The 17,058-nt window shown below is 34.2% G+C and overlaps 1 protein-coding gene across 3 annotated transcripts in view; it reads left to right on the top strand.

Moving 5' to 3' along the window:
• Positions 1 to 17,058, top strand: part of CSMD3 (CUB and Sushi multiple domains 3) — a 935,029-nt gene that overhangs the window by 305,459 nt on the left and 612,512 nt on the right. For all 3 annotated transcript variants that reach the window (XM_037048422.1, XM_037048421.1, XM_037048420.1), the window contains exon 6: positions 5,643 to 5,755. In XM_037048422.1, coding sequence (XP_036904317.1) covers positions 5,643 to 5,755 — 113 coding nt within the window. The remainder of the gene's footprint in view (positions 1 to 5,642; positions 5,756 to 17,058) is intronic.

Here is a 17,058-nt window from a genome sequence, read left to right as displayed (position 1 = left end):
GGTCTAAGTGACAACTTTATGTCACTCAGCCAGAACAAGTTAAGATGAGGGGGAATTTAGGAATTGCCAACTCCGTAGGTGCAGCACATTGACATACTAAGACAAGAGTGGAAGAAAAATGAGAGCAGAATAACATCTCTCTTCCTATTTTTATTCTCCTATCCTCAAAACTGGCTGTCACACTCTCTAATCCGCAGAGAGATGCAAGGAAGGAACCACATGTTTTCCTGTTGGAGAAAACTCTCTCAAAGTTCTCCTTCCATCTTTCTCTCTGCAGTGCCTCTGGGGTTGACTTTGGTGGAGAGAACCAGAGCAGAGTGAGTTCTTGGTCCTCTTCTCCTCAGTATTAACACTTATTCTCTTGATGACCCTGTCTAGAAACACGGCTTTTATAACCACACATACATACTAGTGACTTCTATATTCAACTGTGAATTTGATAGCCCTGCTTGAACTTCTGATGAGCACTAAAAACTTCACATGTTCAAAACTGGGCACCCACTCATTCCTCCAAGATCTCCACTTTCAACATTCTCCTCCACCTCAGTTAGGGATGCTTCATTTCTTCAGTTGCTTAGACTAAAATTTCAAAATCATCTTTAGCTCTCCCCCTTCTTAGAAACTCCTTTGACTCTCAGAAAAATTAATTCAGGGACAAGTTTTGCCTCCACCACCATCACCTTTATTCCCAGGGAACACCAGCAATAATCACGTGAATAACCTCCACTGGCAGCAGCCATACTCTTACACATAACAGCTCAGTTTTTGAAAAATGCAAAACAGACCTGAATCTCCTCCGCTAAAAACATTCCAATAGCTTCCCCACAAGATTCTACCTAATGCTGGCCAACTGCCATCCCTCTAACATCATCTCCGATCCTTGCATTTGGCAGTCACTCCATTCCAGCCATGGAGCCCAGCTCAAGGTTCTTTGTAGATGCCACATGTCAGATACTTACATGATTTGTGGCTTCACTTCCTTCAGATTTCAACCAATTGGGCCATTCTCCAAGAGCCCTCTTTCTGATGTATCTAATCACATCACTCTCTATCTTTCTCATACTATGTAGTTTCACTAATAGTATTTATAAAAGCTTGTCATATTATATACATCTTTTTTCATTCGTGTGTTTATTATTTTCATCCTCCACCAGAATGTAAATCCCTTCAGGGTGATATCTTTGTTGTTTCAAAAGCTATCCACCCAGCTTGGAGGGAGTTCAGTACATATAAATTCCATATAAAAAAGATTCCAATGATGTATTTCACAGAAGTAGAACAAATATTTTAAAAATTTGTGTGGAACAACCAAAGATCGCACCTAGCAACAGCAATACTGAGAAAGAAGAACAAAGTTGGAACAATCATGCTACATAATACGAAACTATACTGTAAGGCCATAGACATCAAAATAGCATGGTACTGGCATAAAAACAGACACATAGATCAATGGAACAGAATAGAAAGCCTAGAAATAAACCTATATCTTTATAGTCAATTAATATTTGACAGAGGAAGGAAATACATACAATGGACTAAAGATAGTTTACCCAATAAGTGGTGTTGGGGAATTGGACAGATGCATGCAGGAAAATGAAGCTAGACCATTTTCTTACACAATACAAAATAATAAATTCAAAATGGATTAAAGAGTTAAATGTTAGAACCCAAACCATAAATATCATAGAAGAAAACGTAGGCAGCAAAATCTCAAACATAGCTAGTAGCAATATATTTTTATCAGATATATCTCCCCAAACAAGAGAAACAAAAGAAAAAAATAAACAAATGGGGCTACATCAAACTGAAGAGGTTTTTTTCCACAGCAAAGGAAATCATCAACAAAATAAAGAGACAAGACACAGGAGGACAGAACATAATTTGCTGATACATCTGCTAAGGGGTTAGTATCTAAAATTTTAAAGAACTTAAAAACTCAACACTAGAAAAACAAGCAGCCCAATTAGAAAATGGTCAAAGGACCTGAATACACACTTCTCCAAACAGGACATACATATGGGCAGTAGACATATGAAAAGATGCTCAACATCACTAATAATTAGAGAAATGAAAATGACAAATAGCTCACAACTGTCAGAATGGCAGTCATCAATAAGTTAACAAACAACAAGTGCTGGCAAGGATGTGGAAAAAGGGGAACCCTTTTGCACTGTTGCTGGGAATGCAGACTGGTGCAGCCACTGTGGAAAGCAATATGGAGATACCTACAGAAATTAAAAATGGATCTGCCTTTTGACACAGCAATCTGAGTTGTGGGGATATATACGAAGGAACCCAAAACACTATTTTGAAATAACAAGCACCCCTGTGTTCATTGCAGCCTTATTTGCAATCACCAAGATAGGAAGCAGCCCGAGTGTCCATCAGTAGATTAGTGGATAAAACAATGATGGGGCATTTACACAATGGAATTCTACTCAGTCATAAAAAAGAAGAAAATTTTACCCGTTGCAACAGTATGGATGTACCTGGAAAACATTACAAGTGAAATAAGCCAGTCAGAGAAAGAAAAATACTACATGATTTTCCTCAAAGGTGGAATCTAAAGAACAAACTGCACTAGCAAGCATAATAGAGACAGACTCATCAATAGAGAGTGAGATGACAGCTAAGGGAGGTGGGAGAGTAGAGGGTGTGGAGATCAAGGGAATAGGACTCATGGACATAGACAACAGTTTGGTGATTTGGGGGGACAGAGTGGTATAAGAGGACTAAATGGTAATGGGAAATTACAATAAAAATAAAAAATAATTAATTTGATGAACTCTATGTGGCACATATTTTTACTTTTCTATTTTTAAGACTTCATCTGATAAAATGTGAAATGGGGTACAAAGATGAGTAGATTAACTTACTAGTGTTCTGCATAAACCATAAGCAAAGTCTTACAGTGTAAGTTGTGTTTAATTAATGAGCAGTATTAGGTGACCAATATACTGTACTTTATTGTGTTACAACTATCCGTGCAATATAAACTCATTTAAAAATATGTACTACCTGTCAAAAAATGATTTCAACGTTTCTGAAAATATATTTATGCTTATCATATCAGGGAATTGAAGAGAACCAAATTATAAATCAAAATCTGGCATGAAACACGCTACTCTATTGAAAATTAAATTATATCAGATTTAATTTTTTCCATTAAATTGCTCTTTGAATTAAACAGAGCAATAAGCAGACAAAGTGAATGTAACATGGATATTTTATGGATGCAGTGAAGTGAAAAATTTAAAACTTGAGTCTTGAAATTGTACAGGTAAATTACTTATATTTACTAAAATCAGATATAAAAAACAAGTCTGCTGGACCCATAAAGAGAAACACCACTATAAAAAGAGAAAATAGGGCATTGATAGAGTAAAGTTACAAAGACAGAATCCAAAAAGGAAGGGAAGTGAGAAATCTATGGGATAAAACCCAACTTGTTTATAGGAGAGGCCAAGAAAATTAGATTACACTAATACACAAGCCCAGGCTATATATCCATGGGTACAATGGTACAATAATGGTGAATTCAGACTTTCGTGACTTAGCTGGTGGTCAGTCACTGTATGTGATGGATAGCTCCCAAACATCCTAGGTAAAGTTGGTTTGGGAGGGTAGGAGAAGATGACATTGGATAAACGCTGCTTGCTCTCATCACCGTCTCTAAACTTCACTACTGATTATACATGCACAGGGACAAAAAATTCCAGTGTCCTGCTACTGGTTCCTTAGATTGACTAGGAGAAGAGTTATATTCAACACACACATACACACACACACACACACACAGAGGGAGAGAATTCAGCTGTTTATTTTGCTTCTGGTAAAGAAAAAAAATGTTATGTTTTGGAGAATGGTAAAGATACAGCATATACTGGACATAAGAAAACCTTAGTCTAAAAGTCTCCTTAACTCTATAATATTATTTCTTTTGAAAATACCTTTGCTTTATAACACACCTAGAAATATCTGGAGCATAGTTTCAAGATTTTGCTCTAAGGAGATTATAAAAAGCTTTGCACGGGCAACTTCGCCTGCAAAGTCCCCCTGTCCGCCACGGATGAAAATAAAACTGCTAAGACATGATCTGCTTGGGGAGGAAAGGTGGACAATCCCTCAAAGGGGAAGGGCCAAGAGTTCCTTCCTCAAGGGCCTTTTATTGGGTTCATTCGCACAAGAACACAGGTAAGGATCAAACAATGGATAGCATTTGCAGAACTATGAGGGCTTATTCTCACTCGGGGTCAGATAGCTAAAGAGCCATAAAACTCTGAGGAACCAACTTCTTGCTTGGACCCTTATCATTTAACTGAGAGCATTCTAACTAAACAAAGCAGGTTTCACAGATTTTACGTATTCTTTCTTAGGCCCAATCACCCGGATCCCACTGTAGGCAGCAAAGAGCTGCACCACCTTCCCCATCACAGGTGTTTAGGCTTAAGTGGATTAAAGCCAGGAAGCACTTTTCACAGATGGAAATGGGGACTCGGGCTATATCAGAGTAGCCAGGGGGTGAGGGTCCATCACTCCCTCTTTGTTGTAGCCCCAAGAGTCCTTCCATGGTGGCCTCCTAAGTGATTGTGTCTGGCTTAGGTTGCCCCTCTCTGAGGGGTCATACCCGTCATAGACTAGCCAACCAAGCATTGGGGGCAGGGGACAAGCTTTGTCTTCTTAGTGGCTCACATTCCGAAGGTCCCCACTCAGCCTTAGCCATGGGGGGCAGTTGCCACTCCTGAAACCAGGCAGAGCGGTTCCCAACAAAGCTTTCTTACTTTTTGTGACTAACTGTTGTATTGTGTATGTCCCTCAATAAATGTCTCTATTTTTCATATAACATGGCTGGATACCTTCTGGGCAGACCTCCTATATCCAAAATAGAATATTTTGGATATTTTTTTTGAATTGAAGCAGATCTTTAGTGCATTACAAAAATACACAGGGTCTGGCAGAAGTAATGCCTGCTTGAGTTTGGTTGGTAGGGTCATAATATGGCTGTAATAATTTGTAGTTTTAATTTGAACATTACACCTAAAATGTCATATTCTGTGCTTGAGTGTGATATTGTTATGTTAAAGAATTTCATGCTTATGACTTTGTAATAAAAATTTTTGTAAAAACAAAAGGGAGCATTATTTGTGCCAGACCCTGTATTTTATAAAGAAAGTTAATCACAGAAACTTATAGCATTGTGAAATTACATTAAAATAGCTCTGTCCTGTGGAATAAAAATGTGAAACTTGCCACCAAATGTGAAATACTGAAAATAAATTAGATGGGGAAAATATACCTATTGCTTTGAAGTCTCTCTGTTTTGTAACTATACTGTACTCATAATAACATGGGGAACACAATCACCTGCACCATTAGCTCAGCTTCCTGTATGTTCATTAATGTCTATGCAAGACATTTCGGTGAATAAAAAACCATAGGCACTTTGTTGATTTTATTAATATATGAAACCTAATAGGAACAAAATGTGTGTGAAGTTACATTATTCTATTATTAATACAAAGTCATGAATATTGTAATGTATAGCTAGAAAAAATTTAGGGGGCCCCAATTCAGTAAAAAAAAAAACATTTACTGCTGAAAAGCCTGTTAAATTTGCATTGTTGTTGTCTCCCATAATTCAGGTTGTCTGGAATGAATATACCACCACCAATTATCAGCAACAAAAACTGGCTCAGACTGCATTTCGTTACCGACAGCAATCACAGATATCGTGGCTTTAGTGCTCCGTATCAAGGTACATTTCATGCACACTTCTGCCTCTTCTGATGTGTACAATGATTTGGGTATACACAACTGCATTTTGTAATAGAAGCAACATATCTTTAGTGTCAATAAATGGTCATTCGAACAAGCAAAAATGGTCATTCTCTTGCTGGGGGTAATAATATTACCATAGCTAAATTACAGTGTAAAATTTAGTTGATTTTTATAGTTCAGTGTTCAGGACAAAGAGTATGACAACCCCTGAAAGGCAGCATGTGACAACCCTGAAAGGTAGATGTTCTATTTTACTTTCATCAAGTGCTTCAGGAATTGGACATGCCACCTGAAGCTGCATCTCCAAACACTGCAGAAAACTACCTGCAGTTGTAAATAGTCTCTTCATCAATTGAAATTAACTTCCTATGCAGAGTGTCTGCTATTGCTAGTTTAATTAACCTTTTTAAGTTTCTTATCTACCATTTTTATTAACATATAATTTTGAATGAGTGGGGTATAATATTTTATGTATTAACTTGAAAACACTCTGTTTATAAAAATATTATTATGAAGATGGAGTACTAATGAAACTGTAGCTTCTACAGTGTTTAGTAATATTATATGGGTTTAGTGTACTTTATCCTCAGACTATTATGCAAATAATTTATTTCATTCTCAGTAGTGTATCAGCTACTGTTCAGGGAACAGTGAGCATTGCCACAGTTATGTTTTTCCATTTATCTTTTTGTTTTGTTTTAATGATTTCCTTTTCAGTAGCCTACAGGCTTAACTGCTTTGAAAACTTAATAGGGTGACTTTAGCCAGCTTATAGTGTATACCTAAAATAGGGTTGGACCATATATTATTTTCTGGGGTACAAATCTTAATAATCAATTTATATTTTAAGGACCAGCATCCTCTCTTTACTGCCCTGTCACTACGAATTCTCGCACTAATGGCGATAGAGTAATGCGATGGTATTTTGACACATAATAATGTATTTGGTATCCCTGTAATAAAATTCACTGAAAAAATAACTTGATAGTAAAGGTTTTAGACAAAACCCACTGTAGAAAAATTTATAATTTATATTTCTAATGTAGTGAATTCAAAAAGAAATATGAATGTAAATGTGCTCTTAAAGCTATGCATAATATTAATATTCTTCAGAATATATTACTCATCATATACTTTAAAATTAAAAATTAAATATTCATAGACATTTTATTATATATCATTTAAAATAACTGTCAAAACCATAGTAATTTGAATCTTTCCATTTTAACCTACGTCACCTTTAAATTTGAACAATATTTTGAGTTTCCAATTTGAATTTCTAAAATGCTTATGTACTTCAAAGATCAGAGGACTTTTTTAATTGAAAAGAAGTGATTGTTGTGGAGTCTACTTTTCTCCCGAGTTGTTCATCCACACGACTGTCTGGCTCTGACTCCCCTCTGCCCTGAGTTAAGGCGAATGGCATGGGGAAAATTCAAAAGGCTCACCATCTTTGACCCATGAGGTCATAGAATTTTTAAGTCAGGTGGCTCCTCTTCTTTATCTTAATATGAATAAAATAGCACTTATTTCATATTTAAATAGAAATGTTTAAGTTTCTATTTAAATAGATTTTTCTGGAGAAAAAAATAAATCTCTCCCCAAAATAAAATGGTACTTCATTTGCTTTATGCAGTGTGGTTCATGAAACTGGTAGACAGAGTTATTTTGCATTACAAGACAGTAATGCAAAGCTGCCAGTACATTTGTGCATTTAATTATCATTTTCAGTATTCTATTTGCTGATCCTAAATTGACTTTTGTAGTATTTTCAGGATTCAGTTTTATTTTCTAGCATTGTCTGTCTGGTTTCATCACTGAAAAATAGCATATCAATGAATTCACTGTAGTAAAATGGAAAGGAAATATTTTATGGGGTATGAGTTATTTCTATTTTCAGCAGGGAAAAGAAGTTAGAAGATGGTAATTTTGAATATAATCTTATAATCTATATTCACACCATAAATAGAAAATAAAGTGGCCTAAAATATAGAAGCTATGTATTTGTAACAAGATCAAGAAAATTTTTATTATAGAAAAATACAACTTTTCATTGTATGTTTTCAAGACTTTTCTGATTCAACTTGATTTTCAAATTGCTTCATGGCATTTTGGCTAAGATTAAGTGCAGACCTGGTTTTATTGTTGCATTATCTCCAAATTATATTTTACCTAGACAATCTAAGTTCACTTGGAGAAGCAATTTTTAAAACTACAATCAACTGAATGTGTACTGAAAAACTTCAGTAAGCAAACTTAAGTAGCTGTAAAAATCATAATTCTGACATGTTGATATACATGCCCTAGCATGAAGTGGGAATCATGCTTTTTAGATTATCCCATACTTCCATTTAATTTCAGTGGTATCCCATATCTCAATGAAAACTAATTCAAAATTGAAAATGTGTGGAATATAACATACAACGGTCACAACCAACTCTCCATGTAAGAGTTTCTTATAACTCAACATTTTATTGAGTAATTATTATTAATTTATCAATTATTTACAATATTTTAAATATTTAGTGGTTTAATGGCACTTAGATTGCCGAAGACTGATCTTTTCCTCATAGCACTTCTATTTAACTGGGGTTTTATAAAACACCATGACAATGAACTGTATACTGCTAAGAGTTCCTAAATGCCAGCAGCTGTTTTTAGAGTTAATTGCATAATCGATAGAGTAGTCACATAGATACAACAATATGCTTTTCCCAATAGAGTTTCCATCAAGTTGTGTTATAGGCTTGCATCTATATTGGTTTAAATATTATAATTAAATGGGATTAAATAGAGTTTGAGGAGAACACACTAACAATGTGGTTTTGCTGTAACTCAGGAGTACTAAGGAAAGTATCAATTTAAATAAAATCCCTTTGATGCAAAAAATGCTTTTCCTCTCCCAGGTCCCCCATTCCGTATCAAAAATCAGCAAAACCACCTCTTTTCTACCCCTGAGTTTATTTATATGGGAAGTCTCTTCTTTTAAACCTCTGTTATCTCTTCTATACTTTTAAAATGTTTCCCCTTTAATTTTCAACTCTTCCTAACAAAAATCATTTCAATATCATTTTCCTATTTTAGTCTTTATTTTCTTTTTTTAAAATTTTTATTTAACTCTTGTTCAAGTACAGTTTTATTTCTTGTATTCCCAGACTAGTCTTTATTTTCGATAATGTTTCTATATTCAAGTTCCATTAAACCTCTTTTAATGAGAACTTGAATTGTGCAATTTTCTACATTTAAATAGTATAACCTTACTGTAATGTTCAAAACTTTTAATTTATTTGCTGAAATCTATGCATTATTGTCATGTGGTCTTTATTGTAAACCCACAAATTATTTATTTTCCATTTCTATCAATATTTGATCATGTTTCCTTTCTTTTTAAAAATATTTTTACTGTTGTTGAAGTATAGTTGTCTCCATTTTCCTCCCACCACTGCCCCACCCATCCCCATCTGCAGGCCCTGATGCTACCCAGCTGTGTCCATGGGTCCCTTATACATGTTCCCTGATGACCCTTCTCTTTTTTCCCCATTACCTCTCTCCCCCCTCTCCTTTGGTTACTATCAGTTTGTTCTTATTTTGATGTCTCTGGTTATATTTTGTTTGCATGTTTGTTTTGTTGATTAGGGTCCACTCATAGGTGAGATCAGATGGTACTTTTCTTTCACCACTTGGCTTATTTCACTTAGCATAATGCTCTCCAGTTCCATCCATGCTGTCATGAAGGGTAGGAGCTTCTCCTTTCTGTCTGTTGTGCTGCATTCCATTGTGATCATGTTTTCTTAATTTCTAAATTGGAAAATTTTCTGTTGACACTCATTTCACTAATACAGAATATCTCTAGATGATGATGATATTTATTGAAAGTATTCTTTATCCATAAACCTCAGTTATTCGAGTACAACATATTATTACAGTATTTTTAAAATATTTTTATTTATCTTCAGAGGGGAAGGGAAGGAGAGAGGGAGAGAATATCAATGTATGGTTGCTTCTCGTGCATCCCCTGCTGGGAACTGGCCTGCCACCCAGGCATGTGCCCTGACTGGGAATCGAACCACAATCCTTTGGTCCACAGGCCTGCACTCAATCCACTGAGCTACACCAGCCAGGGCTTATTACAGTATTTTTTATCTTAAGCTATTATACATTTAACCTTTTTTTTTTTTATGTGCACAGATGCTGTAGCTTTAGATAATGACAAACTTGTTTTGGACACGTAACTTTAGGAACTGCAGCATTTAATCAATTTCAAATGTTGAAGTATTTGACTATTCTACCTTATAGATTAAATCTTCTAGATCCTTATAGATTTTGTCACATTTTGATTTTGTTCTGTTTTCTTACATAATATTGTTCATGTAATTCTTAGGCAGTTTAGTATTTTATAGACACTTATTTTCAATTTAACAAAGATACATCAATATTAATAGAGTCTTCTTTAATTTATAAATAATATTTTATGCAAAGGTTCTCAAAGAGTTATCATAATTTCCTATCACCTGTGTATATTTTTGGTAAGAAAACAAATTTCATGGACATGTCTTTCAAGTAGTATTGAAAATGCGCTGCCATTAACCTCAGTTACCCAGAGGTCCTTGGCATTTTTGATGCGCATGATTTACATCAAAATAACGTGGGGGGTTTTACTCCATTGTGTACACATGAAAATGTTTTGACAAGTGTATGTGCACAATTACTAAAGAAAGATAAATAATATTATTGGGGATGCAGCATAGTATATTAAGAAAGTGTAGGATTTTGAGTCAGACAATGAGGGTTAAATAATGAGGCTGCTAATTGCTGTTTGAGTTGGCTGAGCCCTAATTTTCCCACCAGTTAAAGTCACAGGAGCCAGACACTTTGTTGTTGTGCAAATCAGAAGATAGTAAGACCCTTATAGTAAACGTCAGATATGCAGTGAAAGAGGATGCTTCAGAGGAATGAGGTAATCATCTGTATGGAATGGTGAGAAATTCACTTTCTAACCACGAGGCCCAAATCGTTTAAATATTGTGATCAAACATAAAATCTGAATTCAGAAAACAATTAAAAAGGGGAAATAGTGTTTGTCCCAGGAAAAAAAGCATTTTTCTTTTAACCCAATTTTAAAACAGAACTTATTTTTGTAAGTAAAAATAAGAAGCAGTTTGCTCTGTATAACCGAATTTTTTAAATCATACATTAGTCCGGATTTAAAAATAGGGCCCGACATCAGTACCTTTATATTTCCATTGTTGATATAAGGCTGGGAATCATATCCACCATTCTAATCATAAAACCCCTCCTCTGATTCGATAACCATCAATGTGGGTCAGGGGCATGATTTGTAGGTTGCAGGTGAGAGAGTGATACTATAAATGGAGATCAAATCTGTGGTTCTGACAACAAGGGTGTAGTTCATTGTCATGGGAATGCTGGGCGCAGGCAATTAGGAGTTTTGGTAAAGACAGTGAACAGGGTTTTGTCAGCACAATTCAAAAAAGTCTTGATGAATATGTTGTTTTTCACATTATAGTGTTTTTTAATTTTTACTGAGTACATGCTGTGGGAAAATTCATAAACTGAATCCCTATCTCAAAACAATCTCCTTTTTGTACATAGACAAACTGCATTATTTTAAACATTTAAGGTAAGCTAGTTACTTTTACTGAGTTTTCAGAGAACAGGAAGTTGAATTTCATTGATCTTCAGTTTTGGAGAATAATTTCTAGTTTTGTATTTTTATTTTGTTTTCTTTTGATTTTTATTAAAATCATTTTTTTCACAACACTTGCAATTCATAATAATTACTCTCACCTGGAAATTCTCCTTTATTTTTATTGAGGGTTTAAAAATCAGAAACTTCTCTTTTCTCTTTGCTTTATGCACCTGTCTAGTCTTTCAGATTTGTTTATTCAGATATTTCACATCCTAATTAGTACATTGTCGACACAGTCATTGGAGATCATGAAAATAACATATTTAGTAGGCAAATGCTTTGTCTAAGTAAACATTGATCTGTCTAAAACAGCCAATAAAAACTCCTGAAAGCATTTTTTGTGATGAAAGTGTACATTTTATAGTCATATCAAAAAAATAAAATTTAGGGATATTTACCACATTAGTTGATAAAACGATTGGATTTCATTCTTCCATAGCTAACTACACTTAATTTTTTATTTCCATCTTCAAAATTTTTTACCATATTTTATACATCTTCCAGCTCAAAATTCTGTGCATCAAATGTGGGTGTGTTTGACAGTAAACTGGCTGTCATTTCATTTCAAATTTCCCCCAAATAGAAATTCCACTTCAAAACACAGCTTGGTAAATGAGATAAGTGTTGTGTATCAGAAACACAATGCTAGTGATTAATTTGCCTCACTCTAGTCAAACATAGTTTATAGTGAAATACTTCATCTTGCTATATATTTTAACATTTATGAATTAAAAATTAAGCCATGTGACTATATTTAGAGTTGGAATACAGTTTTATAGTTTATATATATATATATATATATATATGCACACACACATTGAATATCATATATACATATATTCTATACATATACATATATATAATGAGATTTTAGAAATAAAGTAATATGTTAGGAATAATGTTATTTCCTTTATTTTGCCTGTTTGATAGTTCTTTTTATTCTGATTGAGTCAATGTTATATGTTAATACTTAGACTACCTGTGAGTGATAGACATCATTCATGAGAAAAGTTTACACTTGGAAACAGTACATCAGATTTTAACAAAAAGGATAGCTTAAAGTCAGATGATAATAGGCTTTTGATCCAAGTGTAAAAGAAAAAAATGTATGTACTTAAAAAATAGTCACAGAAATCAGCATATTCAGGAGTAAATGGAGATTCTGTTATACAGTTTTCATTGTTTTTTAAGGAACTGAGTCAATATTCATGGATAGGAATGACTCTAATACTAAAAAGGAAAATATCACAATTTTATTTTTTAAAAGGTCTTTAATGATTATTTTGCTAAGTGTTCTTCCTTAAGCCAGTATTTTGTTTCTTTAAATATTATTTAATATTTACTAACTATTGTTTCTTAGTCAATGTTTAATCCATACACACACACACATATAGATTGTTTATTGATATAGTTAGTATATAAAGTGAAAGGGAAATTATATTAACTGCATGTTAAAATCATCTGGAATTGTGAGAAGCTAGATTTTAGTAAAATTATTGTGATTTAGATTACTATTTTCAAATAGGGCAACTACTGTGATTCAAATAGGGCAACTACTATGAATTGGAGATAATTTATCAAATATCCACTTATAATATGGACAATATTTTCTGAAACATACAGAGGATTTAAAATATTGCACTTAGCAACTGGAAAACTGAACAAAAATATCACTATACAACATTTTAATTTGGCCCACAGATTTCTGCTGATAATAGACTAAACTTAAAACTTTCCAGGCTCTTCTAGAATAGTCTTTTGTATGTTAATTCAGTAACCTGGGGGTAGCTGCTGAAACTTTTAAGGTTTAGATCCCTGCCTTTTTTCCTTTTTCAAAAAAGCTTCTAGATGCAAGTGATATCCTCTGGGCCCTGATAGTGAAGGGATGAAACCAACTGGTCTGTATACAAACACTTGTCCTTACTCATAAATACTAGCTGGTTTCAATGCTGATGCCCCTTCTTGGCACCTGAAATTCCTGCAGATGTTTACTGTTGATGTCCACAAGGCAATCTGCAGTGGCTCTTTTACCATGGTCAGCCCTCCACCTTCCCCACTCTGCTGACTCTGTGACACTTTTTGCTGGGTCTCCTATCTCCACTTCAGCTAAAACTCTTTAAGCCACATTTTTCTACCACGCAGTTTTTTTTTTTCCATATCAGGATAGCCCCATGGCCAGGTGCTGGCTCTTTAACTCACTTAACAATACCTATCTGCCACCCAGCACTCATTGTTCATTAAACTGTAAGCCTACCAGTTGCTGGACACACGTTACTCTCCTGGTCTGCCGAATGCTGGTGTGTATCTTCACGGGGCTTGCATGCTCCCTAAGTCGATACTGTAATATTTCAGAATTATTACTGAAGCAAATGGCACGTAACACATCTGTATAGATGGTTGTACTCCTCCTTACTTCATCTTGCACGAGGGTTTTTACACTGTGGGACAGTTTAGACTTACTGCTTCTTTGGACCTTGGGAGAGCTTTTCTTTCGTCTTGAGTTTTCCCTAGTCATGGCTTTTTTAAAGGTCTATTAGCTGAGTCTTCCAGACTTGTCTCTTGAGCTGAAAAAGGAACTTTTTGAAATTCATATTCCATAATCTCTCTCACCGTAGCATGACTGTCAAGACTAATATTTGGGTATGGACTTTAAGAATGCAAATTTCCACTCAAAATTGTACAAGAACTCTCCTAGATCAGAGTAATTAGAGGTGCTCAAAGAATGCAGAAAGTCTACAAGGGCAAAATTAATAAGAATGAGAAATGCAAATGCATAAAGTTTTCAAACAACCCACCTATTAAGTGAGAAATTGATCTCAAGGAAATATTTACATTATCTTTCCTAAACAAACCTAATATATTTATATATTGACTTACTAATATTCAAGCTGCATTTATCACTGCAATTTGCTTTAAAAAATACTTATGGTTACAATATTTACTATCTTTATTATCCCAACTAACTTTAAGTTGGCATTTTCTTTTTAATATTATTTCTGTGAAGTATTTTAAATTATTAAATGTGATGAACTCACAAATAATGCTTTTTTAGTTTATAACAGTATAAATTTATTGTGGTTAAAGTATATTTGGTAGATTACAAAAGTTGCATTTTTTATTATAGTACTCCTTGGTGATTCAATCGTGTTCCATTTAGTACTCATTTGCATATGAGTATATATGATTGTTTTCACACATAAGCCTTACTGCTCACATTTACTATCTGTAGTGAGGGCAATTTTGTTACATCACTTAAGGATAAACACATAGCAAGAAATAATAGATGAAGCTGGTGTATAAAAAACAAGTTTCAGTTTTATAAATTCTGTTGACATAAGTGCAGGGTCCGGTACAAATAACACTTTTTTTATTACAAAATCATGACCATGTAATTCTGTAACATAACAATATCACACTCAATCACATCATATGATGTTTTAGGTGAAATGTTCAAATTAAAACTTTAGATGATTACACCCATCTCATTACCCTACCAACCACACTCAGGCAGGCATGACTTCTACCAGAGCCTGCATATCGAACAAGTGATTTGTTTTTAGTCATGGCTGAGTAATTACCCAAAATGACCTACAAAGGACTTCAGTCAAGCACAGCACGTACAAGCAGTCAGACACACTGTGTGCAACTGATTCTTCCATGTTGGCGTGAACAATGGGGTTTGAGGCACTAAGCCTTGTGGACCCTACTTACATTTATTCTGCAGGTAATTTTATCATGCTATTTGAAGAGAGCATCCTCAAATTAAATTAAAATCCCTAGATATTTTATTTCAATTTCAAAAATGTGAATAGCTAAAGGCAATTTAGGAAGTTTATTGAGATGACAGTAGCACTAACTTCAGATTTTCCTCAAGTCTATAGCTGTGGGGTATTGGGTGCCCATACTGGATCCATGTTGTAGCCAGGAAAGCTTTGGAAACACACAGTTGAACAAATTTAAGCTGAATTATTTTATTTCAGCAATTAAGCCCTTTAAACTTATTTTGGAACTACTTTTACCTTAGGACATATTTTGGGAAATGCTTCTGTGAGGTATGATGGAAAGAATTAGCTTCATCTGACAATGAATTTACCATTATTTAGCCTGTTGCTTTCTTTAGTTATTTAATTACCCAAAGTCATAAATGAGTCAGGCACATTGCTAATGATGTTTAATGAAATGAAAATATTTTTTAAAATTAAAACCCCTATTAGAGATCTATTATAGCACATTTGTTTATTTGTTCATTTGTCCATCTGCCCAATTTTGTTCAACAAAAACATTGCTTAGTGCCAACTCTGCACCAGACACTGTGCTAGGCTCTGACATGACACAGTCCCTGAAATCAGAGCATTTCCCAAATAGGATGTGAAAAGATGAGTGATTATTATGTTAAAAGAAAACAAATATGAAGTTTTAAAATTCAGAAATGATGGGCTCACATGGGGAGTGACAGAGAATGTATGGCCCAGGAAAACATTCAGAATACCTGACCCTGACTCCTGACTTGAGTCTTGAAAGATTCAAGTAGTTTTAGGTTAGAATGAAGATGTGACAACTATGTGCTATAAAACTATGTTAGTTCATAATGGCTGCAGAGATCATTAAATATGGAAATAGAAGTAATTAGCATATAGCCACTTCCTTTAGACCCAGAGTACTGGCACTGCCTTCTAAACCCTGAATTGCCCATCTCTTTCGGGACCGCTGGATTGCCCTGTAGCATAACACATGGGTGATGGCTGGCCTGGTAGGGTGCATTCTGGGTAATTCTGTGGCTGACATTCACAGTCCAGTTTCTAGTCTCAACCAACCATTATTAAATATCCTCAATATCACACCAGACCTTCTGGTTCGTGACAAATTCAAAGTGACCAGCAAAAAGTAAAAAGTAGTATTCTCTATTACTCTTGGCTGACTTTAAAAAATAGTTCATATATGTGTAAATTAGAAGATACAGATATATAAATATTTCATTTACTGTATAAAAGCTAGAAAGCAGATTCTGAGTTGTTTTATGGTTATCTGGCTTTATAATTTACAACTTTCTAAAGATGGCATCTGTGTTTTTTTAACTCTGTATACCCAGAGTTTACCATATTGGAGATGCCCAATGAATGTTAAAGGAAATATTACACATTCATAGATGTCACAATTTATAAAATATTTATTATTGGTAACTATTATAAATAATGTAATAATCATAAATAAGTATCATTATTTGTAGCAATAATAAAATATAAATAATATATAAGAACTATAAACAATTACAATTATTTACAATAATTATAAGGTAACCATTGCATTATTTCATGCAATCCTCACAATATCCCATTAATTATTGGGTTGGCTACAAAGTTTGCTTAGTTTTTTTCTGTATGATAGCTCTAATAGTACTTATATGTTTTTAATTTCATTCAAAACAATTTTGTTAGATTGTATTGTGATAGCTATCAGACTAGTGTGCATTTAAAAAATATCAAAATTGGTGAATTTTGGCGTAGCCATTCACATATTGAAAATGGAAGAAAATACACAATATTTTTGGTGTATTATGATTTATTATTTCA

Source organism: Sturnira hondurensis, unplaced genomic scaffold (assembly GCF_014824575.4).
Source record: "Sturnira hondurensis isolate 20B ecotype Veracruz unplaced genomic scaffold, ASM1482457v3 Scaffold0006413, whole genome shotgun sequence".
NCBI classification, from domain to species: domain Eukaryota; kingdom Metazoa; phylum Chordata; class Mammalia; order Chiroptera; family Phyllostomidae; genus Sturnira; species Sturnira hondurensis.
Note: the sequence above shows the minus strand (reverse complement) of the source record. Positions and strands in the feature narration are given on the sequence as shown.